The sequence below is a fragment of the Oncorhynchus kisutch genome, linkage group LG3 (assembly GCF_002021735.2).
Source record: "Oncorhynchus kisutch isolate 150728-3 linkage group LG3, Okis_V2, whole genome shotgun sequence".
Classification (NCBI taxonomy): Eukaryota; Metazoa; Chordata; class Actinopteri; order Salmoniformes; family Salmonidae; genus Oncorhynchus; species Oncorhynchus kisutch.
The window spans coordinates 19,716,197-19,744,123 of record NC_034176.2 but is presented as its reverse complement, the minus strand read 5'-3'; the positions used below and the strand labels follow the sequence as shown (position 1 = coordinate 19,744,123).

At 44.6% G+C, this 27,927-nt stretch overlaps 1 protein-coding gene across 2 annotated transcripts in view; it reads right to left on the bottom strand.

Moving 5' to 3' along the window:
• Positions 1–22,128, bottom strand: part of LOC109871557 (transient receptor potential cation channel subfamily M member 3) — a 175,342-nt gene extending 153,214 nt beyond the window's left edge. For both annotated transcript variants that reach the window (XM_031818559.1, XM_031818570.1), the window contains exon 1: positions 21,602–22,128. In XM_031818559.1, the coding sequence (XP_031674419.1) occupies positions 21,602–21,694 (93 nt within the window). In that variant the 5' untranslated portion in view covers positions 21,695–22,128. The remainder of the gene's footprint in view (positions 1–21,601) is intronic.
• Positions 22,129–27,927: the final 5,799 nt, after the last annotated feature.

Below are 27,927 nucleotides of genomic sequence, written 5' to 3'. Positions count from 1 at the left end.
CAACTAAAGTGGACAAATAACTTCTTCAAATTAAGTACATTAATCCGCATTAAAACCAGAGTAGAGCCTAACTGGCATACATGTGTATGTGTGTGAGATTTGGGGAAGTTTGGAGAAAATAATTTTAACGATAAAAATGCACCTTTGTAATAAAGCATTACATTACTAATCGCATATGAGGTCAGTGTTTTCTTGCTAATTGCATTTTGGAACATTAGCGCTTATAGCCTACTGCTGTGTGAGCATTGCTGTGCTTATAATATGAAGAAATAGCCTAATAGTTTATCAACATTATAAGCTAAACATTTTGATTTGTTGCGTTTGCTTCATTGCTTTGAAAAGGTTTTTTGATGCGATTGGTTGTATTCATTTGGGATCTATCGTATCCTACAACTCTCGCAGAGTAAGTTTGGAATATTTATTTTCTTGCACAGAAGGACACGTTGACCAATATAATAGGTCAACATTTGCATTATGGGGGATATTAGATTGACATAGGCTAGTGTTTTTGCTGTTCTTTAGGTCAACTCATCTTGTTGGCTGACGAAAAGGAAATGTGGACAGTTCTTCCAATACGCGCTCAGTTACGTCCCGGATGTTTGTCTTCACTTAGCCAACTTCTTAGCTGAGATGCCTGTGAGAAGGAACCGATCCCGTTACAGGCATTGGCTGATAAGAAATTAAATATCTGACAGCGCCATGTGAGTGGGAAGTGCTTCAGAGCACCGCAGCCAGGAGAAGGGAATTATACTTATTATATTCAGCCCAAGGGCACAACGGCCAATTTGGCCGCAAAAGGCATGGATTTTTTTGCGGCATTATGACCACACAAGCGGGATGCCGCCGGGAAATTCGAAGCCTGGTGAGAATATTATCAAGTGCTTGTCAAATTGTGAATGAGAGACTGATGAAATGTGTGCAGCCTGCACAATAAATAAATCAGAGCTCATTCCTTTCATGAAACTTTTTTCAAATCATCATTAGAGTCGCATCATGCAGCCTAAAGTTGTATTAATAACTCAAAATGAAGCATATAGGAGAACCTGTTTGTTTGTTATCCTCTCAACATAAAGTAGAGGCATGTGCGCACTTCCTTTGGAGAAAATATGCTTTCTATTTTATTCAGCAATGCAATTGCATGGAATTCAATCATAATATAAAATAATACAAAATAATACAATGGAATTGTAAGCAAATCTTGTCTGCTAAATGAACTAGTACAGCCCACAACCATATGGCATAGCCAGATCAGGGCCTAACATCAAATCAAATTATATTAGTCACATGCGCCGAATACAACAGGTGTATCCGTATTTTTTTAAACTGCGAGCCCCATTGTTGGTTAGGGGCTTGTAAGTAAGCATTTCACTGGAAGGTATTTGTGACTAATATGTGACTAACATGTGACTAATAAAAATGAATTTGATTTATGTAGCCCTTACAGTGAAACGCTAACATAAGGACAACTCAGAGTATGCTACTCTGTTCTTCTGAAATAGACTACATTTTCTTCATATCGTGTTTCTTTAGACCTGTCTAAAATAAATAGTGGATTCATTGTGATGGTGTAGGCTATATTACATTGATTTATTATACTTTTTAAAATGCAGATGTTCCCAAGGTCTGCATCAGTGGCTTGTAGGCTATGTGTGAGAAGCCAGGATGTGCTAAACTTGTTTACGTTAATTAACGGTCAATTACCGTGAGACCAGCAGTTATTTGCTTGACAATCACCTGCTGACAAAATGTCATGACTGCCACAGCCCTCAGTACTACTAACATATGTCCAGAGTGCATAAGAGGAGATTACCATGAATCAATGGTCATGTTGAATTTTACTGCGGTCGTGACTCATGAATGCCAGTGTGGCAGCTATATGGTCACTACAACAGGCCTAGTTGTGAGGTATGGGGTCCACTCACAAACCATTCATTCACAAAATGGGAGAAACAACCAACTGAAACTCTGCATGCATAATTCATCAAAAATATACTATGTCTACAAAGCAAAACCCCAAACAATGTATGCAGAGCAGAATTAGGACTATACTATCAAAATCCAGAAAAGGGACGTTAAATTTCACAACCACCTAAAAAGAAGCGATGCCCACACATTTCACCAAAAAGCCCTCACCTACAAAGAGATTAACCTAGAGAGGAGTCCCCTCAGCAAGCTGACTCTGGGGCTTTGTTCACAAACAGAAACAGACCCCACAGAGCCCCAGGCCAGCAACACAATTAAACCCAACCAAATTCTGAGAAAGCAAAAATATAACTATTTGACACACTGGAAAGAATTAACAAAAAAAGTGAGCAAACTAGAGTGCTATTTGGCCCTAAAAAGAATACCTGACCACTGTGACTGATGAAAAATGAAGGCAAGCTTTGACTATGTACAGTCTCAGTGAACATAGCCTTGAACACATACAGTATGTGTCACGACTCCTGCTGAAGTCAGCTCCTCTCCTTGTTCGGGCGGCGCTCGGCGGTCGACGTCACCAGTCTTCTTTCATTTTCCATTTGTTTTGTCTTGTTTTTCCACACACCTGTTTTACATCCCCTCATCACTCTATGTGTATATTGTCCTCTGTTCCCCCCATGTCTGTGTGTGTAATTGTTCGTTACGTGTCATGTGTGACGTTTCATGCTGGTTTTTCAATGGGTCTTTGGGTTTGGAACCCACGGGTTTGGAACCCATGGTATTGTATGCTGTACATTATTTGTGTGACGAGTGCACTATTCGCGTTTGCCTTTGGCGGGTGTGTCGTTACGCAGTTGCGTCCGACTGTTTTCCTTCTGCCAAATAAAGTGTGCCTGTTCACTCATCTCTGCTCTCCTGCACCTGACTTCAGTTAACCAGTTGCACACACTGCTGACAGTAGACAGACCTGGCTCTCAAGAGAAGACAGGCTATGTGCACACTGCCCACAAAATGAGGTGGAAACTGAGCTGCACTTCCTAACCTCCTGCCATGTTTGACCGTATTAGAGACACATATTTCCTCAGATTACACAGACCCACAAAGAATTTGAAAACAAATCCAATTTTGATAAACTCCCATATCCATTGGATAAATACCACAGTGTGCCATCACAGCAGCAACATTTGTGACCTGTTGCCACAAGAAAAGGGCAACCGGTGAAGAACAAACACCATTGTAAATACAACCCATATGTGCTTATTTATTTTCCCTATTTTTCTTCAGCTATTTGCACATTGTTACAACACTGTACATAGTAATTATTTAGAAACTTTTGTGAGTGTAATGTTTACTGTTCATTTGATTGTTTATTCCACTTTTGTTTATTATCTATTTCACTTGCCTCGTCAATGTAAACATATGTTTCCCATGCCAATAAAACCCTTTGAATTGTATTGAGAGAGGAGAGGAACATAGAGAGAGAGGGGGAGATAAAGAGAGAGGGGCGAGGGAGAGGGAGAGAGAGAGAGAGAAGAGAGATGTGAGGGAGAGAACGAGGGAATGGAGGAGTTGAAGAGGTGGATAGATGTAACCACAGCACCGGAGATGGGGTGGGAAACGAACAAGAAATGGGAGGAGAGAAGGAACAGGGGACAGAAATAGCCTTGTTCCATGGCAGTCACTTTCATTTTCCACATTCCAATATCCCACTTACCTCCCTGTCTCACTCACGCACACACAGACAAACCAACTCAAACCAACTTTTTTATGCGTGGCCTATAACTCATGACACACAATCTCATTTACCTTCTCCACACCATCTGTCTCTCTCTCGCTCTGCTCACTCACTCACATACAGTACCAGTCAAAAGTTTGGACACCTATTCATTCAAGGGTTTTTCTTTATTTGAACTATTTTCAACATTATAGAATAATAGTGAAGACATCAAAACTATGAAATAACACATATGGAATCATGTGGCAACTAAAAAAAGTATTAAACAAATCAAAATATATTTTATATTCTTCAAAGTAGCCACCCTTTGCCTTGATGACAGCTTTGCACACGCTTGACATTCTCTCAACCAGCTTCACCAGGAATGCTTTTCCAACAGTTCCCACATATGTTGAGCACCTGTTGGCTTCTTTTCCTTCACTCTGCGGTCTAACTCATCCCAAAACATCTCAATTGGGTTGAGGTCAGGTGATTGTCCATTGCTCATGTTTCTTGGCCCAAGCAAGTCTCTTCTTCTTATTGGTGTCCTTTCGTGTTGGTTTCTTTGCAGCAATTCGGCCTCTGAACAGTTGATGAGATGTGTCTGTAATTTCTAAAGCTGGTAACTTATCCTCTGCAGCAGAGGTAACTCTGGGTCTTCTTTTCCTGTGGCGGTCCTCATGAGAGCCAGTTTCACACACACACACACTTGAGAACAAACACACACACACACAGATATGAACATATGCTGTTGACTACATAGTCGTTGACAGCACTCCCAAATGGTCTGTCCTATCGCACCATTTCCCCAAACAGGAGAAGAGATAAGAGTGAGAGAAAAGGAACAACGTCTCATGGACAACAGCTTCATTAAGGAGAATGAAGGCTTAATACTGCAACACAGCTTTCAAAAACCAGCTGGGGTCTGCACTGAGGGTGTTTATTTTGTTGTGTTTGTGTGTGTGTGTGTGTGTGTGTGTGTGTGTGTGTGTGTGTGTGTGTGTGTGTGTGTGTGTGTGTGTGTGTGTGTGTGTGTGTGTGTGTGTGGTGTGTGTGTGTGTGTGTGTGTGTGTGTGTGTGTGTGTGTGTGTGTTCGATTTGGGAAATATATGGGAGGAAGCAGAACAGTAATAAAGCTGCTCTACAGGAATCACTGCTAATGACCTGAGAGAAACAATTACCACTAAGACAATACGCTTTGCTGGAGCGGTGAGAGAGAGAGAGAGAGAGAGAGAGAGAGAGAGAGAGAGAGAGAGAGAGAGAGAGAGAGAGAGAGAGAGAGAGAGAGAGAGAGAGAGACAGAGAGACAGAGAGAGAGAGACAGAGACAGAGAGAGAGAGAGAGAGAGAAAGAGAGAGAGACAGAGAGACAGAGAGAGAGAGACAGAGACAGAGACAGAGACAGAGAGAGAGAGAGAGAGAGAGAGAGAGAGAGAGAGAGAGAGAGAGAGAGAGAGAGAGACAGAGAGAGAGAGAGTGGGTAAGAGAGAGAGTGAGTGAGTGAGTGAGTGAGAGAGCAGGAGAGCGGGAGAGAGTGAGAGTGAGAGAGAGAGATTTCAGGTATTCTACAGGCTTGGGACCAAAAAAGACCAAGGCATTGATTCCCTATAAACAGTTCACAGAAGCCTTGGATTACACAAAAATATTTTGAAGGAAGAAAAGACTACAATATCTGTTTCCATTGAATCACTATGCGAACATGCACACAACTGAGACGGACTGGACATCAAAGAGTTACAATGCTGGATATCATTTCTTATTCTGTGGTTGACATTGTCAAAATGTCTGAAAAACTCTAAGCTGAATATACACAAGTGAGGATGGAAACCCTACAGAGGATGTCTATAGTTGCCATGGTAGAACAATCTCAAACCATTCTAGTGCACTTACGGGTGTGAGAGCACATGAGTAATACGATGCATGTGACANGGAAGAAAAGACTACAATATCTGTTTCCATTGAATCACTATGCGAACATGCACACAACTGAGACGGACTGGACATCAAAGAGTTACAATGCTGGATATCATTTCTTATTCTGTGGTTGACATTGTCAAAATGTCTGAAAAACTCTAAGCTGAATATACACAAGTGAGGATGGAAACCCTACAGAGGATGTCTATAGTTGCCATGGTAGAACAATCTCAAACCATTCTAGTGCACTTACGGGTGTGAGAGCACATGAGTAATACGATGCATGTGACATCAATCACAGTGGGACATCATTAGCAGAATGGACAGAATGTGAGAGATATATACGGATAGAAAGACCTTGGAAGGGAAAGAGCGAACCTAGGAAGAGAAATAGACATGTAGCCTTAATGTGGAGAGTCAAACATATGTTAGACATTAAAGAGATTTGCATGTTTAATCTCAGAGAAAAAAAAAGAGAGTGAGAGAGAGACGAAGACTGAGACAGAGAGCGAGAGAGAGACAAAGACAGAGACAGAGAGAAACAAAGACAGAGACAGAGAGCGAGAGAGAGCACGAGAGAGACAAAGACAGAGACATAGACACAGAGAGAGAGACGAGAGAGAGACAAAGACAAAGACAGAGAAAGAGAGCGAGAGAGAGAGAAAAACAGAGACAGAGAGATACAAAGACAGAGACAGAGAGCGAGAGAGAGTGCGAGAGAGACAAAGACAGAGACATAGACAGAGAGCGAGAGAGAGAGAGACAAAGACTGAGGCAGAGAGCAAGAGAGAGAGCGAGAGAGAGAGACAAAGACAGAGACAGAGAGAGAGACAAAGACAGAGACAGAGAGCGAGAGAGAGAGAAAGACGGAGACACAGAGCAAGAGAGAGAGCACGAGAGAGACAAAGACAGAGATCGGGAGAGAGACAAAGACAGAGACAGAGAACGAGAGAGAGCGCGAGAGAGACAAAGAATGAGACAGAGACAGAGAACGAGAGAGAGCGAGAGAGAGACAAAGACAGAGAGTGAGAGATAGAGACAAAGACAATGAGTGAGAGAGCATGAGAGAGAGACAAAGACAGAGACAGCGAGCGAGACAGCATGAGAGAGAAACAAAGACAGAGAGTGAGAGAGAGAGAGACAGAGAGTGAGAGAGAGAGAGACAAAGACAGAAACAGAGAGTGATAGACAAAGACAAAGACAGAGAACGAGAGAGCAAGAGAGAGCGAGCGAGACAAAGACAGAGACAGAGAGTGAGAGAGAGACAAAGACAGAGAGTGAGAGAGAGAGGACGAGAGAGAGAAAGACAGAGACCGAAAGTGAGAGACAAAGACAGAGAGCGAGCGAGAGAGACAATGACAGAGAGCGAGAAAGAGAGAGAGAGAGAGAGAGAGAGAGAGAGAGAGAGAGAGAGAGAGAGAGAGAGAGAGAGAGAGAGAGAAAGACAAAGACAAAGACAGAGAGAGAGAGAGAGAGAGAGAACGAAAGAGACAAGACAGAGACAGAGATCGAGAAAGGGTGAGAGAGAGACAAAGACAGAGAGTGAGAGAGACAAACAGCGAGAGAGACCGAGAGAGAGCGAGACAAAGACAAAGACAAAGAGAGAGAGCGAGAGAGATATAGACAAAGACAAAGAGAGAGAGCGAGAAAGAGAGAGACAAAGACAACGACAAAGAGAGAGAGCGAGAGAGCGAGAGAGAGAGAGAGCGAGACAAAGACAAAGAGAGAGAGAGCGCGAGAGAGAGCAGGGTTGCTTTTTTGCTAAGCTCTCTCAGATCAAAGCCAAGTATGTCTGTCTAGAAACATCCTTTTCTCTTTCACACCCCCTTACACTGAAAACCCATCTGGCTCAGTGTTCTGCTTTTGGGTTTCACACTGCAGTACTAAACCAGGCTCCTAACACTGGGAGTGGCAAAGAAAATAGAGATAGAAATAGAGATGACCATGATACTGACATGATACAAAGGGACAGGGTTGTATGGGCCCTATCTATAGATTGAAAAATCCCTTCCTGGCCCCTAGATAAAACCCCTTCCTGGCCCCTAGATAAAACCCCTTCCTGGCTCCTAGATAAAACCCCGTCCTGAACCCTAGATAAAACCCCTTCCTGGCCCCTAGATAAAACCCCTTCCTGGCCCCTAGATAAAACCCATTCCTGGCCCCTAGATACTGTATGATAGATGCATGACACTCTGTACGTGGAGTGGAGTCGAGCTCTCCCCCCACAGTTGAGCTGTAGTGTTAATTAAACTGGGTCAAGAAGCGGAGCCAACTAGCAGACGTTGCCACCTTTTCCCTTTTCGTTTCCAGCCTTTTAATCAGTCTACAGCAGTTAGATCATGACATGAACCAGTCCCGGTCTTAAGTGTTTCATACTGAGCTTACCAAAGATCCCTCAATTATTAACACGGACTCCATCAGGCTTCTAATGGCCAGCCTGTCATAGAGGACCAAGGCTATTCAGAGTCATTCCACACAAAGGCTAAAGTACATAATTCTACCGCACTGTTCGCTGTCCAGAGTGATGAAATTAAAAGTTTGTCCCATTATGACATTCCCCAACGGTAATACTCCTTAAAAAGCACTTCGCTTTGTCTCATTAGACCTAACGAAACCCCTTATCTGTGACTAGAATCACAATACAACTTGACTTCGCTCTTGGTGTTTTATAACCCAGAGAGAGCAAACAACCTTTGGTACAAGCTAAAAGTGTAAATTGGACATGTGTACAGTTTTCTACTTATCCTCTTGCTTCCCTTAAATCTTCGTTATTCTAACAGCCTTGAGTGTAATATACCACATGAACATAGATAAATCATCAAATAGAATTGTATTGATAAATTGATTTGACTATGCACAATTGGAAAGCTATAAATGCACACACTCAATAACATGCATGTCAAACACAAAGAACATTTAAACATTCAAGAATAATAATAAACATACCGTAGAAAACCTACATACACACCCTATGCACACACCAGGGTTTCATACACACACACACCTTATCCACACGCCAGGGTTTCACACACACCCTATGCACACACCAGGGTTTCATACACACACACACACCTTATGCACACACCAGGGTTTCACACACCCTATGCACACACCAGGGGTTCATACGCACACTGACACACACACACACACACACACACACACACACACACACACACACACACACACACACACACACACACACACACACACACACACACACACACACACACACACACACACACACACACACACACACACACACACACCTTATGCACACACCAGGGTTTCAAACACACACACACCCTATGCACACACCAGGGTTTCACACACCCTATGTAGACGCTAGGGTTTCATACACACACACACCTTATGCACACACCAGGGTTTCATACACACACACACCCTATGCACACACCAGGGTTTCACACACCCTATGTACACACCAGGGTTTCACACACACACACACACACACACACACACACACACACACACACACACACACACACACACACACACACACACACACGCACACACGCACACAGACAGACAGACAGACAGACAGACAGACAGACAGACAGACAGACACACACACAGGCACACACACACACACACACAGGCACACACGCACACACACCCTGTCCCCCTGTATTTCAACATGAGGTGAGCTAGCTGCTTGATGGAAGTAAATCTTGTAGAGGGAAAAGGTTTTGGTTGGGTGCACTGAGCATTATTAAATCAGTCTAATCGATTAGTCTAAGTGCTACCTTCTTACTGTGTGCTTAGAATGTGGAATGAGGCACTTTCATCTAGATGTAAGTATGTTGTGGGTGGGTGCCTGTGTGTGTGTGAGTGTGTGCGTAACTGAAAGGTTACTGGATCAAATCCCCAAGCTGACAAGGTAAAAATCTGTCGTTCTGCCCCTGAACAAGGCAGTTAACCCAGTCTTCCCTGGTAGGCCGTCATTGTAAATAAGAATTTGTTCTTAACTCACTTGCCTAGTTAAATAAAGGTTAAATAAAACATTTACCAGACATTTGAGAAGTTTACCGGACCCATATGCATTGGGTGTGTAACCAGATTAGGGCGTCCAACCACGGTGCTCAGAATGACACTGGGCGTCCACCCACGGTGCTCAGAATGACACTGGGCGTCCACCCACGGTGCTCAGAATGACACTGGGCGTCCACCCATGGTGCTCAGAATGACACTGGGCGTCCACCCACGGTGCTCAGAATGACACTGGGCGTCCACCCACGGTGCTCAGAATGACACTGGGCGTCCACCCACGGTGCTCAGAATGACACTGGGCGTCCACCCAGGTGCTCAGAATGACACTGGGCGTCCACCCACGGTGCTCACAATGACACTGGGCGTCCACCCACGGTGCTCACAATGACACTGGGCGTCCACCCACGGTGCTCAGAATGACACTGGGCGTCCACCCACGGTGCTCACAATGACACTGGGCGTCCACCCACGGTGCTCACAATGACACTGGGCGTCCACCCACGGTGCTCACAATGACACTGGGCGTCCACCCACGGTGCTCAGAATGACACTGGGCGTCCACCCACGGTGCTCAGAATGACTGAAATAATATTTATATTATGGTAAATCATCTTAACAGAACATGCAAGTCGAGGATGCAATGATGTGCTTCCTTACCGCGCACTTTGAAGATGTTAGAATAGCTGTCCACGTGTACGTTTCCTCAGCCAACAAGATGAGTAACAAACAGCAACATCACTAGCCTAATCATAGGAGGTGCGTGAGTTTCAGGTTTGGGGAAACACATTTTCACCATAAAAATGCACCTTCATATTAAAGCATTCCATGCATCATTACATTTGCAGACTTATGTAGATTTGATATTCATAATTTAGGCTAATAATGTAAATCACTATTTGCAAAAAATACAGTTGAATGCATGGCTGAGCACGTACAGAACAGGCTGTAGGCTATATCAGGTAAGTTTCTTCTTTCTTTACACAGGAAAACACATTTCACGCAATTCTACTACACTTTATCTGACTGAAGACATTAGCAGAATATTTTTTAGCAGCCTACTCTGCTGACATTGACAAACAGATCAATAAAAACGACCTTGTCCGTATAATAGGCCTATGAGAAGGGGAAGGGGAGACATACAGAATATGACATCCATCTAAACTGGAGGAGGACATGAAAAGGGGAAGCTAATGATCCTCTGTGGCCAAGTCATGCATGTTTCAGTTTAGACAGGAGTAGGCTAATTAGGCTATATAATCTTGGCAATTTAATTCAATTTACTTAGGGAAAGCTTAGCTTCCCCTAGACTTATGGATGCGCCGCCTATGAGTCTATGCCAATCTACTATCCCCCATAGTAGAAAAGTTGACCTTTTCTAGTGGTCAGCTTGTCGAGAAAGAAATAGCCCAAACAGACTCTGGGACAGTTGTGGGACAACTAACTGAAATGTATGTAGTGCTTTATCCGGGTAGCCGGAAAGTAGAGCATTGCAGTAGTCTAACCTAGAAGTGACAAAAGCATGGATGAATTTTTCTTCATCATTTTTAGACAGAAAGTTTCAGATTTTTGCAATGTTACGTAGATGGAAAAAAGCTATCCTTGAAAAAGTCTTGATATGTTCGTCAAAAGAGAGATCAGGGTCCAGAGTATAGGGTGTGTGAAACCCTGGTGTGTGCATAGGGTGTATGAAACCCTGGTGTGTGCATAGGGTGTATGAAACCCTGGTGTGTGCATAGGGTGTATGAAACCCTGGTGTGTGCATAGGGTGATTGAAACGCTGGTGTGTGCATAGGGTGTATGAAACCCTGGTGTGTGCATAGGGTGTATGAAACCCTGGTGTGTGCATAGGGTGATTGAAACGCTGGTGTGTGCATAGGGTGTATGAAACCCTGGTGTGTGCATAGGGTGTATGAAACCCTGGTGTGTGCATAGGGTGTATGAAACCCTGGTGTGTGCATAGGGTGTATGAAACCCTGGTGTGTACATAGGGTGTATGAAACCCTGGTGTGTACATAGGTTATGTGTGAAACGCTGGTGTGTGCATAGGGTGTGTGAAACCCTGGTGTGTGCATAGGGTGTGTGAAACCCTGGTGTGTGCATAGGGTGTGTGAAATCCTGGTGTGTGCATAGGGTGTGTGAAACCCTGGCGTGTGTATAGGGTGTGTGTGAAACCCTGGTGTGTGCATAGGGTGTGTGTGTGTATGAAACCCTGGGGTATGAAATAGTGTGTGTGTGTGTGTGTGTGTGTGTGTGTGAAACCCTGGTGTGTGCATAGGGTGTGTGTATAGGGTGTGTGAAACCCAGGTGTGTGCATAGGGTGTGTGCAACCCTGGTGTGTGTATAGGGTGTGAGTGTGTGTATGAAACCCTGGTGTGTGTGTGTGTGTGTGTGTGTGTGTGTGTGTGTGTGTGTGTGTGTGTGTGTGTGTGTGTGTGTGTGTGTGTGTGTGTGTGTGTGTGTGTGTGTGTGTGTGTGTGAAACCCTGGTGTGTGCATAGGGTGTGTGTGTGTGTGTGTGTGTGTGTGTGTGTGTGTGTGTGTGTGTGTGTGTGTGTGTGTGTGTGTGTGTGTGTGTGTGTGTGTGTGTGTGAAACCCTGGTGTGTGCATAGGGTGTGTGTGTGTGTGTGTGTGTGTGTAGAGGGTGCATAAGAGTGTCATGACAAGGGGCGATGACTTCTGGGACCACGAACCAATGGCCAAACAGGCCACACACACTCACGCATGTACGTACCACATGCACGCAGGCACCACACACACCCACACACAACACAGCACAAATACACACACACATTCAAAAACAAACACAAGTACATTTTATTCTAACTGCCCTGCAGGGTACCATACTACATGTTGAACTGTCTACTGAGATTCCATAAAGCACAGCTCTGGCGGCAGATACATTACTTCCTCCTTATACATGATCAAATAGTCTTCCATCCCAAGAAAGACCCATAACTTCCCACCCACTGACTGACGGCAGCAGAGACAAAGTACTGGGGATCAAAGGTCCATGCAGAGAGACAGTCCTGGGGGTCCAAGGTCCATACAGGTAGACAGTCCTGGGGGTCCAAGGTCCACACAGAGAGACAGTCCTGGGGGTCCAAGGTCCATGCAGAGAGACAGTCCTGGGGGTCCAAGGTCCACACAGAGAGACAGTCCTGGGGTCAAAGGTCCACACAGAGAGACATACATTTGCTGATGTCATGGATAATGGGCTAGGGGTTGGAGTGGGGGTGGATTGGTACACTTTTAAAAAACGAATTGCTATCTAGAACCTAAAAAGGATATTTGACTGTCCCCATAGGATAACTATTGGAAGAACCCTTTTTGGTTCAATGTAGAACCCTTTTCACAGAGGGTTTTACAAGGAACCAAAAAGGATTCTACCTAGAACCAAAAAGGGTTCTCCTATGGGGACAGCCAAAGAACCCTTTTGGAAGCCTTTTTTCTAAGAGTGTAGAGGGAGCGTGGGCAGGGGCTTGAAAATGACTTTCTTCCAGGACCACAGGAGTGAGATTTGAACATGCGCACATTGGGGTTATTATGGTTCACCAAGCATCGGACCCAGGCCCATCCTCAGTGCCCCAATAGCAATCATCTTTACCGTGCTTCTGTTTTGGAAGTTTTCGGAGCATGATAGACAGGTGATATACAGCACTGGAAATAGAGACAAAACACAGCTACAGTAGGCCCATATTTAAGTGGCACAACATCTTATTCAGACTGTTTATTTCCAACTATTACTTTGTTTTCTCAGAAAGCGTTTCAAATCTGAAAGCAAATACTGTCTGAGAACGAGCCCTTTCATTTCAGATGCCTAGTGGGAGCCATGCCAACGGGAAATAAACGTCTGAGAGTGAAAACAAACGACTGAGGTCTTAATTGCGAGCTTGTGTTCTTCGCTTGCCTAGTTAGTGAAATAATGTCTTAATTGTAATTTCATGCGTGTAGCGTTTGATTAATTTAGACATGAAGGTGAAAGCTTTCCAAGGCTCCTGGAGTAGGCTGAAGTGTGTTTTAACACCAAAGTGCACAAAAGTTAGAGACTGTCAGGAGGTGGATCAGGCGCAGGAGAGCAGAGATGAGTGTACAAGGTATTTAATTCCACGACAGCACCAGTATACAGACAATACTCACGGTGCAGAGAAATACCAGTCACTCGAAAATAACAGGCGTAAATACATAACCCAGCAAACAATAACCAGCCGACAAGAACCGACATGAACAATATATAAACACGCACACTAACATGTAGGAAACAGAGGGTTAAATAATGAACATGTCATTGGGGAATAGAAACCCGGTGTGTAGAAAACAAAGACAAAACAAATGGAAAATGAAAAGTGGATCTGCGATGGCTAAAAGACCGGTGACGTCGAACGCCGAACGTCGCCCGAACAAGGAGAGGGACCGACTTCGGCGGAAGTCGTGACAGAGACGTTTCCATGATTACATGTCCTCTGTACAACACTCTTCACATACCCTAGCTAAGTTCACACCTGTAGGACTCTCACTTCACTGACTTTCAAATAACAATTCTCATTTGCACCTACTTATTTAGGTTATAAGAACATGGACGTGTAGAGGAAGGCAAGAGAGAGTGAGTGAAAGAGATGAAGGAATAGGCTACTCCAATGAGAGGAGGAGAAAGACTGATACAGTGAGATATAATGTGGTTAATTAAACCTCCATCCGAAACAGAAAAATTGTGCATTGTTAAATGTGAGCACCACACATAGTGCGGTAAAGCATCCTTCACTCAAATCATTTTACAAATAGATTGCTCTGACTCAGAAATGACACTGTTGTGAGTGTTCTCGGAACACAAACAGAGAGACCATAACATGCATTGTGACTTGTGTCAGTATCACGCAACATGGCTAATTGAATGTGATAACCAGTAGTTTTCCAAAAGCCACGACAATTGAAACAATCCCTCTCACAATCTAAATTATTCATCTGGGTTGGTAATGAAGTACAACATTTGTTCTGTGCAGCAGTCAAGAAATCTGCAGGAGAGGCTTCAGCCCAACCTATTCATTTATTTGATTTAACCCTGATGAATGCAGTATACAGATTACTGATAGGCCTAGAGCGAAAAGGCCTAACACACATATCAAAGTGATTTTTCTATTTTTAACTACAGTGCATTCAGAAAGGTGTTGTTACTTTTTCTCATCAACCTACACACAATACCTCATAACGACAAAGGTTTTTAGACATTTTTGCTCATTTAAAAAATTTTAAGATGGAAATATCACATTTGCATAAGTATTCAGACCCTTTACTCAGTACTTTCTTGAAGCACCTTTGGCAGCGATTACAGCATCGAGTCTTCTTGGGTTTGATGCTACAAGCTTGGCACACCTGTATTTGGGGAGTTTCTCCCAATCTTCTCTGCAGATCCTCTCAAGCTATGTCAGGTTGAATGGGGAACATTGCTGCAAAGCTATTTTCAGATCTCTCCAGAGATGTTCGATCGGGTTCAAGTCCAGGCTCTGGCTGACCCACTCAAGGACATTCAGAGACTTGTCCCGAAGCCACTCCTGTGTTGTCTTGGCTGTGTGCTTAGTGTCATTCTCCTGTTGGAGGGTGAACCTTCGCCCCAGTCTGAGGTCTTGAGCGCTCTGGAGCAGGTTTTCATCAATGATCCCTCTGTACTTTACTCCGTTCATCTTTGTCTCGATCCTGACTAGTCTCCCAGTCCCTACCGCGGAAAGACATTCCCACAGCATGATTCTGCCACCACCATGCTTCACCATAGGGATGGTGTCAGGTTTCCTCCAGATGTGACGCTTGGCATTCAGGCCAAAGAGTTCAATCTTTGTTTCATCAGACCAGAGAATCTTGTTTCTCATGGTCTGAAAGTCCTTTAGGTGCCTTTTGGCAAGTGGCCTGTCATGTTCCTTTTACTGAGGAGTGGCTTCCGTCTGGCCACTCTACAATAAAAGCCTGATTGGTGGAGTGCTTTAGAGACGGTTGTCCTTCTGAAAGGTTCTCTCATCTCCACAGTGGAACTCTGGAGCTCTGTCAGACTGACCATCGGGTTCTTGATCATCTCCCTGGCCAAGGCCCTTCTCCCCCAATTGCTCAGATTGGCCAGGCAGCCAGCTCTAGGAAGAGTTTTGGTTGTTCCAAACTTCTTCAATTTAAGAATGATGGAGGTCACTGTGTTCTTGGGAACCTTCAATGCTGCAGAAATGTTTTGGTGCCCTTCCCCAGATCTGTGCCTCGACACAATCCTGTCTCGGAGCTCTACGGACAATTCCTTCAACCTCATGAATTGGTTTTGCTCTGACATGCACTGTCAACTGTTGGACCTTATATAGACAGAATTTACCACAGGTGGACTCCAACCAAGTTGTAGAAACATCTTGCTGTCTCTGCCTGGCCTGTTCCCCTCTTTCCACTGGGATTCTCTGCCTCTAACCCTATTACAGGGGCTGAGTCACTGGCTTGCTGGGGCTCTCTCATGCCGTCCCTGGAGGGGGTGCGTCACCTGAGTGGGTTGATTCACTGTTGTGGTCATCCTGTCTGGGTTGGCGCCCCCCCCTTGGGTTGTGCCGTGGCGGAGATCTTTGTGGGCTATACTCAGCCTTGTCTCAGGATGGTAAGTTGGTGGTTGAAGATATCCCTCTAGTGGTGTGGGGGCTGTGCTTTGGCAAAGTGGGTGGGGTTATATCCTTCCTGTTTGGCCCTGTCCGGGGGTGTCCTCGGATGGGGCCACAGTGTCTCCTGACCCCTCTTGTCTCAGCCTCCAGTATTTATGCTGCAATAGTTTATGTGTCGGGGGGCTGGGGTCAGTTTGTTATATCTGGAGTACTTCTCCTGTCCTATTCGGTGTCCTGTGTGAATCTAAGTGTGCGTTCTCTAATTCTCTCCTTCTCTCTTTCTTTCTCTCTCTCGGAGGACCTGAGCCCTAGGACCATGCCCCAGGACTACCTGACATGATGACTCCTTGCTGTCCCCAGTCCACCTGGCCATGCTGCTGTTCCAGTTTCAACTGACCTGAGCCCTAGGACCATGCCCCAGGACTACCTGACATGATGACTCCTTGCTGTACCCAGTCCACCTGACCATGCTGCTGCTCCAGTTTCAACTTCCACCTGACTGTGCTGCTGCTCCAGTTTCAACTGTTCTGCCTTATTATTATTCGACCATGCTGGTCATTTATGAACATTTGAACATCTTGGCCATGTTCTGTTATAATCTCCACCCGGCACAGCCAGAAGAGGACTGGCCACCCCACATAGCCTGGTTCCTCTCTAGGTTTCTTCCTAGGTATTGGCCTTTCTAGGGAGTTTTTCCTAGCTACCGTGCTTCTACACCTGCATTGCTTGCTGTTTGGGGTTTTAGGCTGGGTTTCTGTACAGCACTTTGAGATATCAGCTGATGTACGAAGGGCTATATAAATAAATTTGATTTGATTTGATTTGATCTCAAGGATGATCAATGGAAACAGGATGCACCTGAGCTGAAATTCGAGTCTTATAGCAAAGGGTCTGAATACTTATGTAGATAAGGTTTTCTGTTTTTTAGTCTTAATACATTTGCAAAGATTTCTAAAAATCCTGTTTTTGCTTTGTCATTATGGGGTATTGTGTGTAGATTGCTGATGATTTTTATGTTTTTAATCCATTTTAGAAAAAGGCTGTAATGTTACAAAATGTGGAAAAAGTCAAGGGGTCTGAATACTTTCCGAAGGCACTGTACGTTACCCAACATAAATGAGACAGCAATTTTGAAGAATTAAACAATCACAGCAAACAGTGAATGTTCCTACAACTTTACGTTGCAATGGGGTCCTAATTTGGTTTCCAACTAGCTTGACAAGATCCCATGAATATTTAAAAAAAATGTCCCGGGGTAATATTATATGACAAACATTAGTAGAAGTACATGCCATAATGGTTCTCAGAACATTTGGAGAATGTTTGTTTTTGACATTTTTAGAATATGTTAATCAAACGCTCATTGAGAAAACATTATAGCCATGTCATGGGAACATCCGAGGGAACCTCTGTCAAACTTTCGGGGGAACTTTTAGAAAACTTTATAATATTACAACATTCTCAAAACGTCCCTGCAAACATTAGGGTAAACAGAGAGTTTAGGGTAAACAGAGAGTTTAGGGTAAACAGAGAGTTTAGGGTAAACAGAGAGTTTAGGGTAAACAGAGAGTTTAGGGTAAACAGAGAGTTTAGGGTAAACAGAGAGTTTAGGGTGTAAACAGAGAGTTTAGGGTAAACAGAGAGTTTAGGGTAAACAGAGAGTTTAGGGTAAACAGAGAGTTTAGGGTAAACAGAGAGTTTAGGGTAAACAGAGAGTTTAGGGTAAACAGAGAGTTTAGGGTAAACAGAAATTGTTAGCTGGGTTTAGACTACAACCAAGTCCACAACAAAATCAACAACAATGCAGAATTCTCACCAGCTATTCCACAACTGTTTACAATAATTGACAAATTGTCTATTTCTTGGACACCCTTCTCCCCTGAACTGATCAGTCTGTCTAAGGTTAACTTAAACTGTAGAGGCCATCCACTCCAAATACCAACTCAGTAAGAGCGCCACCTATAGATAACACTGAGTATAGAAGTACATTTGTACATGAACCGTGTAAAAATAGCACATGAGAATGATAAATAGACAACGGAGCTGTTGTATAAGACTATTCTGCAGTTCCATTTCCTCACCCTAGGAGCTGTAGCTACATAACTGCTACTGTGATACTCAAATGGGTTCTTTGGCGGTCTCTCCCTTCCATGCACTTTGCATAAGATGGAGCATTAAAATTGGCATTGGAAGGCATCATACCCATGGAGCATGATGAGAGAGAGAGAGAGAGAGAGAGAGAGAGAGAGAGAGAGAGAGAGAGAGAGAGAGAGAGACAAACCAAAGGAGAGACAGAGAAGGGGGAGAGGGAGACAGTGACTGAATAAAAGGAGAGCATTTCACACTTCTTGTGCAACTCCAGGGGGCATGAAGACAATTCAGTAATGAATAACACACTCACTATCTGAGTCTCTCTCCTACAGAGGGAGAGGAAACAGAGAGGATGAGAAAGGTGCCAAGAAAGAACCTCTCCCAGAAGAGGGACAGAGGAAGAAGGGATACAAAGAGGAGAGGAAAGCGCTGAAATCTTAAATATAGAAAGAGGAAGAATATAATAGCAACAGCAGATTGAAGGGGACAGGTATTCAGTTTCAGGGCAACTGTCTTTTTGTATTTCACACCTTTTACTTTCAGCAAAAAGTCATCTGTAACGATAAGTCAAAGAATATGCCAAAAAAGCGTGAGATGAAAATATTGTGATTGCTCACGAGAGGGCTGTCCAGCAGCTTACATTAATGAGTGTTTCCTCTCTAGACTATATCATTTCAGTCACCAATTCAGCAAACACTTATTTCCCTCCATAATGGAGACATTATTCTCTTGGGGGCCGACACTTGACCAATTGCTTGTCATCTGGAAGGTCGAGAGGAAACTCTGTTATAATGGGGGATTTAATTACTTGTTGAAAACACCTGCCAGAGAACTTGATTCATTGCCAGTATGTCTCGGGAATGAATCATGGCACAGACTCACTGAATTACCATCGCACGCTGGCTCCATGAGTGTCTTACGCTTTATTTTCACTGTTCACATCCACCCTGGCAGACATTCATCCTTATTCTGAAAGATCTGTAAATCCATGTGGGCAAGGGTGCTGACAAAGAGAACAATTGGGTTAGAAGACGTACCATGATAGGGCAATAACAGCACCAATCAAACACCAGGGAATTTAATCTGTCACACCACGTAACCTGCTGTCCTTTAAAAGGATCAGGTGACCTACAGTTGATTACCATCACCGTGAGGTTAAAACCCCTGACGTCCCCCAGATGATCAATCTTTAATCGATCGGTTTGTATCTGTGTGTCACCTACCTAATCCACATCATCCACTCTGCTACTCTCCCAGGCTGTGAAAGGGCACATGGTGGGCTGTTACCGTAGCAACACATGGTGAGAGTGGTAATGGCTTTTTGATTAACTGTGCCGACCAATCAACACTTGGCCATGGTGTGTCAGCAGGTTGGATTGTGAGTGTGACATTTAGAGGTGTGACTGTGGCTGTGACATGACGGGACTATTGGAATCTGAGGGAATGTGAAGTGACAAATGATTTATCTACATTAAGCACTAGTATACAGAAGAGCTGTATTCTAGTGAAGGACTTCCAAATAAGCACAACCAATATTTCTAATCACAACCTCTAACCATTGTTTCATCATGAGCAAAGAGTATCAAGTAGTGAATCCCAAAAGCCATCTACAACCACTGAGAAAGAACCTCCATGGACAACATAACAGCAGTTACAACCTCCATCTATCAGCACTGAAAAGTCCCAACAGCACTGATTTCCAAATAGGGGTGGCAGGGTAGCCTAGTGGTTAGAGCGTTGGACTAGTAACCGGAAGGTTGCAAGTTCAAACCCCTGAGCTGACAAGGTACAAATCTGTCGTTCTGCCCCTGAACAGGCAGTTAACCCACTGTTCCTAGGCCATCATTGAAAATAAGAATTTGTTCTTAACTGACTTGCCTAGTTAAATAAAGTTTAAATAAATAAATAAAATAGACATTGTGGCCAAGTATAATGGCACCCTTGCAAATTTCTTAAATAATACCCTATTTGTTCTAAAATATGTTGAAAGAAGGTGAAGGTTCTTGTGTGGGGGAGAGATACGGTCCAAGTGTTTGGCTGTAGAATCAAAGGGCCTCATATGGAGACACCCACACAGAACCAGAGGCATACAGAACGTGTATGAACTTACACTGCCATTGTGACAACTCCTGAGATGGCTCAGACCCACAATCAAGCCCCATCAGTCATTAGAAAACATCTCACATCAACACGCACACACACTTCCTCTATCTCTCTGTCAATGCCTTACACTGATGCACACAGAAACAATCAGTGATTACAATATCATCTATTTGAGCCATACACATGCAAATGCTTCACACAAACACACACACACACACACACATTAATCTTGACTGGTTTAACATCATAGAGACACTTGGTTTGAGACTTTGATGTTGCGTGATTAAAAGAAGACTGGGGAGAACCAAGACAAGATACCTGGTTATTAACAACCTGTAATATGTTGTGTATCAAATGCCTGGTTATTTATTTATTTATATATATTTTTTACCTTTATTTTACTAGGCAAGTCAGTTAAGAACAAATTCTTATTTTCAATGACAGCCTAGGAACAGTGGGTTAACTGCCTGTTCAGGGGCAGAACGACAGATTTGTACCTTGTCAGCTCGGGGATTTGCAACTTGCAACCTTTCGGTTACTAGTCCAACGCTCTAACCACTAGGCTACCCTGCCGCCCCTAACAACCTGTCATATGTTTATACCAGACAATAAATAAAACCATCTTATAACAAGGTCTATAAATATCCTGTGACAACCAATACATTTCCTTGTACATTTTCTCACTGCCCCTCATGCAGTGGACACACGCATGTGCACATTCAGTGCACACACACAGCCCAGTGCCAGAGAAGGCTGTATGGTCTCTTGCACCCAACAAGGACAACCTCAGGGAAGTCACATCCAGAATAAAACACTTGTCAGACAGAAAACAGGAAGGTGTGGATTGGCTATAACCTAACTGCTTAGATATCTTCACCAAACAGTCACAGTATAATCCTCTGCTGGCCTTTCTTCCTCACAACCCCATCCTGTGTCAGCTTGGTCCCAGATCTGTTTGGCCCATCTTGTCAATGACCAAATAGGAATTGGTAAGACAGCACAAACAGATCTGTGACCAGGGTATTCCTGTGTGGCTTCAGCAGTTACCTGTATACCGAATGGAGCAACAAAAAAACTAAAAAACTACCCACCTTAAGTCAATATCAACCCCTCTTCTTGCTCTGCTCCTAATCCTCTCTCCATTCACTGTCCCATATTTCCTCTACCTCGCTCTCTCCTACTACACCTTTCCTCGACCTCCCACTCTCCCTCCCCACTCCAGACCACTCTGGTACCCATACCTTGAGCAGGCGTACAGATGGTAGGAAGGCTGCAGCGCACAGTTTCCTAATGGTCCAGTTGATTGGCCGCGGAGCATCCAGCTGCTGGTTCATGGTTCCCGCTCCTCCCGCCTGGCTTTTCCAAGAAAAGAGCCCTTTGGAGGGGGCAAAGCAGCAGAGTCTCCGGCCAAATAGAACAACTCAGATCCCGGCAGAGCATGACCCCTAACACCAGACCACCACCTTTGTTTTGGTCCCCCGGCAGCTCAGCCCTTCCTTCACCTGGGTGCAATCCTTCCACTCTCCCTCTCCCCCACCCCTCCCTCCCCTCCCCACAGATCCACAGGGTCCGATGGCCGAGTTCTGAACGCCTGGAGCATCCAGCCCTCTCTCCACCTGCAGTATCCCAGTATCCCAGTCTGCCAGTCCACCCGGAGCATACGTTCCAGAACAGAGTAAAAAACAAAGAAAAGGAAATGGAGAAAGAAGAGAGAAGAGAGCAGCAAAAAGGAGAGGAGGAAAGGAGAGGAGAGCAGCACAGCACGGGAGAGCAGAGCAGAGCCCGTCAACTGAGCAGAGTGACAGGGAGCAGCACAGCACTGTCTCCAAGACGAGAGAGAGAGAGAGAGAGAGAGAGAGAGAGAGAGAGAGAGAGAGAGAGAAAGAGAGAGAGGGAGAGAGAGAGAGAGAGAGAGAGAGAGAAAGAGGGGGAAATGGAGAAGGAAAGAGAATGGATGAGGCAGAGAATGGATGAGGCGGAGAATGGATAAGGCAGATTGAAAGAGAGAAGATATAAATAAATTAGAGAATGAGAGAGCCTGAGCACAATGCGAAAAGAGGAGAGAGAGGACAGGAGATGAGAGAGGAGAAGAGAGCGAGCGAGCAAGTGAGAGAAAGAGGGGAGAGATGGAGAGAGGTATGGCGCGGCGCGTAAGAAAGATGCAACGAGAGGAGTGAGTGTCACAGATATAGCCCCCTTCATTTGAAATGGAGATGAATATGGAGAAATGTAACTGATATGGCATTCAAATCAGTATAATTTTTATACCGAATGCATATGTCATCCTCATCCATATTGATAAAACCACCAGAATGCTAAAGCTGGCAAACACCCACTTAAAAATATTGAGTAAAAATGTCCATACTCTAAAGACCTATGTTTCTTCTGCTCCATTTCACTCTCTGTAGTGTCCCTCTTCTCCATCCCCACCCCCTTTCTCCTCCCTCTCTTTCTCTCTGCCCTTTCCACTGACTCTCTCCAGTGTGTGTATGTGTGTATGTGTGTGTGTATGTGTGTGTGTGTGTGTGTGTGCGCGTGTGTGTGTGTGTGTGTGTGTGTGTGTGTGTGTGTGTGTGTGTGTGTGTGTGTGTGTGTGTGTGTGTGTGTGTGTGTGTGTGTGTGTGTGTGTGTGTGGAGTGCAAATTATACCGTGACATTCAGGGGTCTATTTTTGTTTCACAGGACTTTTTCACAGCAACACATTCCCGCACCTATTTGTGTGTACTCTTGCACCTGCACAAACAAAATGATGGGCCTAATAGCAAAGACATGTGCTTTAACAGGCAACATGGATTACCTTTAAATGTGGCATGAACACAACCAGTCAAGATGTTTTCATCTGATTGTCAAACAAATCACTTCAAAAAGTATGCTACCAGCACATGTTGGTCCACTCCAAAATAATCCAAACAGTGCACTGTGCAACTGCCATTTGATGAAGGGAAAGACACACCTGTTACAAAACACCAGAAAGTGTGATGTCATTCTGCGATTGTCATTACACCTACACTACACTAATTGATGCATCTTGCTGAAAAATTGACCTTCTTTCTAAAAAGAAATGTCCGGACCCCTGAAAAGGGGCTGACATACAGGACCCAACTAGAGCTGTGTCTGTCCTGAACTCATCGGCGATGGAAACTGTGAGGGTCCAGTTGAAACAATGTTGCAAGTTCGCTAGCAGGCTGGACCCAGTTGATAATGTTGCAAGTTCGCTAGCAGGCTGGACACAGTTCGATAATGTTGCAAATTCGCTAGAGAGCTGGACACAGTTCGATAATGTTGCAAATTCGCTAGAGAGCTGGACCCAGTTCGATAATGTTGCAAATACGCTAGATGGCTGGACCCAGTTCGATAATGTTGCAAATTCGCTACAGAGCTGGACCCAGTTCGATAATGTTGCAAATATGCTAGAGGGCTGGACCCAGTCGATACAAGTTTGCTAGCGAAAGCTCAAGACAGACAGTTTTTTTGTCTGGGTTACTCTAGCCCCTCCCTAGTGAAAGGACCCCATAACCACAACAACATGCTGAAACAAAGCTGCAAACACCTCTTAGTACCCAATAATTAAAACCTTGATAAAAAATGTCATGCTAATGCAAATGATGGATCCCCTTGTGAAGCAGCAGCCTTCACAAGTTCTGACTGGTACAGACAGATTCAATAAGCAGTGATTCAATGATTGTGTGTGTGTGTGTGTGTGTGTGTGTGTGTGTGTGTGTGTGTGTGTGTGTGTGTGTGTGTGTGTGTGTGTGTGTGTGTGTGTGTGTGTGTGTGTGTGTGTGTGTGTGTGTGTGTGTGTGGTGTGGTATAACAGTGACAAATACACTTCAAACCGTGGGGGGGATCTGTAGAAGAGAGTTGATGACTAATGTATCAGTGGTGGTCATTACTGTGCAAGGAGTTTAGCTAAGAACAAAAGGGATGGCATTAGCAATAGCAATAATATCAGTCCTACCATATATGTCAATACTATCAGTGCAGTGATTTACATTTCGACAGGTACGTCCTCATGTGACTGGTTCCCAGTAGGATGCCCGGGGCTCATGGGAGAACAGCGAGTAGTGTCTGTGGTCACCTTGGTGACTGGTAAGATGGAATCTATTTGGAGAGCGAGATTGCTGCACTGAGCCCTGACGGCCTCTCCCACATCGGGGTCGTGGCTGCATGCAGACTGACACACACCCACACGGAGCCACCCGCATCACACCACAGAATCACAGGTTAACCGCTACACTACTGCAAACACACACAGTATTACTCCCCACAGGTTACACCAGTACAACTAGACACCACACACGCAGTATTACTCCCCACAGGTTACACCAGTACAACTAGACACCACACACAGTATTACTCCCCACAGGTTACACCAGTACAACTAGACACCACACACACAGTATTACTCCCCACAGGTTACACCAGTACAACTAGACACCACACACACAGTATTACTCCCCACAGGTTACACCAGTACAACTAGACACCACACACACAGTATTACTCCCCACAGGTTACACCAGTACAACTAGACACCACACACACAGTATTACTCCCCACAGGTTACACCAGTACAACTAGACACCACACACACACAGTATTACTCCCCACAGGTTACACCAGTACAACTAGACACCATACACACAGTATTACTCCCAACAGGTTACACCAGTACAACTAGACACCACGCACATAGTATTACTCCCAAAAGGTTACACCAGTACAACTAGACACCACGCACACAGTATTACTCCCCACAGGTTACACCAGTACACACAGTATTACTCCCCACAGGTTACACCAGCACACACAGTATTACTTCCCACAGGTTACACCAGTACAACTAGACACCGCACACACAGTATTACTCCCCACAGGTTACACCAGTACAACTAGACACTGCACACACAGTATTATTCCCCACAGGTTACACCAGTACAACTAGACACCGCACACACAGTATTACTCCCCACAGGTTACACCAGTACAACTAGACACCACACACACAGTATTACTCCCCACAGGTTACACCAGTACAACTAGACACCACACACACAGTATTACTCCCCACAGTTTACACCAGTACAACTAGACACTGCACACACAGTATTACTCCCCACAGGTTACACCAGTACAACTAGACACCACACACACAGTATTACTCCCCACAGGTTACACCAGTACACACAGTATTACTCCCCACAGGTTACACCAGTACAACTAGACACCAATACACACAGTATTACTCCCCACAGGATAGACCAGTACACACACTATTACTCCCCACAGGTTACACCAGTACAACTAGACACCACGCACACAGTATTACTCCCCACAGGTTACACCAGTACAACTAGACACCACACACACAGTATTACTCCCCACAGGTTACACCAGTACACACAGTATTACTCCCCACAGGTTACACCAGTACAACTAGACACCAGTACACACAGTATTACTCCCCACAGGTTACACCAGTACAACTAGACACCACGCACACAGTATTACTCCCCACAGGTTACACCAGTACAACTAGACACCACACACACAGTATTACTCCCCACAGGTTACACCAGTACAACTAGACACCACACACACAGTATTACTCCCCACAGGTTACACCAGTACACACATTATTACTCCCCACAGGTTACACCAGTACAACTAGACACCAGTACACACAGTATTACTCCCCACAGGTTACCCGTTAAACTACAGCAAACACACATAGTATTACTCCCCACAGGTTACACCAGTACAACTAGACACCATGCACACAGTATTACTCCCCACAGGTTACACCAGTACACACAGTATTACTCCCCACAGGTTACACCAGTACAACTAGACACCACACACACAGTATTACTCCCCACAGGTTACACCAGTACAACTGGACACCACGCACACAGTATTACTCCCCACAGGTTACACCAGTACACACAGTATTACTCCCCACAGGTTACACCAGTACAACTAGACACCACACACACAGTATTACTCCCCACAGGTTACACCAGTACAACTAGACACCACACACACACAGTATTACTCCCCACAGGTTACACCAGTACAACTAGACACCACACACACAGTATTACTCCCCACAGGTTACACCAGTACAACTAGACACCACACACACAGTATTACTCCCCACAGGTTACACCAGTACAACTAGACACCACGCACACAGTATTACTCCCCACAGGTTACACCAGTACAACTAGACACCACACACACAGTATTACTCCCCACAGGTTACACCAGTACAACTAGACACCACACACACAGTATTACTCCCCACAGGTTACACCAGTACAACTAGACACCGCACACACAGTATTACTCCCCACAGGTTACACCAGTACAACTAGACACCACATACACAGTATTACTCCCCACAGGTTACACCAGTACAACTAGACACCGCACACACAGTATTACTCCCCACAGGTTACACCAGTACACACAGTATTACTCCCCACAGGTTACCCGTTAAACTACAGCAAACACACACAGTATTATTCCCCACAGGTTACACCAGTACAACTAGACACCACACACGCAGTATTACTCCCCACAGGTTACACCAGTACAACTAGACACCACGCACACAGTATTACTCCCCACAGGTTACACCAGTACACACAGTATTACTCCCCACAGGTTACACCAGTACAACTAGACACCACACACACAGTATTACTCTCCACAGGTTACACCAGTATAACTAGACACCACACACACAGTATTACTCCCCACAGGTTACACCAGTACAACTAGACACCACACACACAGTATTACTCCCCACAGGTTACACCAGTACACACAGTATTACTCCCCACAGGTTACACCAGTACAACTAGACACCACACACACAGTATTACTCCCCACAGGTTACACCAGTATAACTAGACACCACACACACAGTATTACTCTCCACAGGTTACACCAGTACAACTAGACACCACACACACAGTATTACTCTCCTCAGGTTACACCAGTACAACTAGACACCACACACACAGTATTACTCTCCACAGGTTACACCAGTACAACTAGACACCACACACACAGTATTACTCTCCACAGGTTACCCGTTAAACTACAGCAAACACACACAGTATTACTCCCCACAGGTTACCCGTTAAACTACAGCAAACACACACAGTATTACTCCCCACAGGTTACCCGTTAAACTACAGCAAACCCACACATTATTACTCCCCACAGGTTACCCCAACACAACTAGACACCACACACACAGTATTACTCCCCACAGGTTACACCAGTACAACTAGACACCACACACACACAGTATTACTCCCCACAGGTAACAGTCCAAACATACAGGCTGTCAGATTGGTATTCCGATCCTTTTGTTTGTTTTTTAAAGAAAGAAAACAGAAAGAAACACAACAACGACAATCACTTAATTGAATTCCCCATTCATTCTCACAATCCCCCATTCATTCTCACAATTCCCCATTCATTCTCACAATTCCCCATTCATTCTCACAATTCCCCATTCATTCTCACAATTCCCCATTCACATTCTCACTTA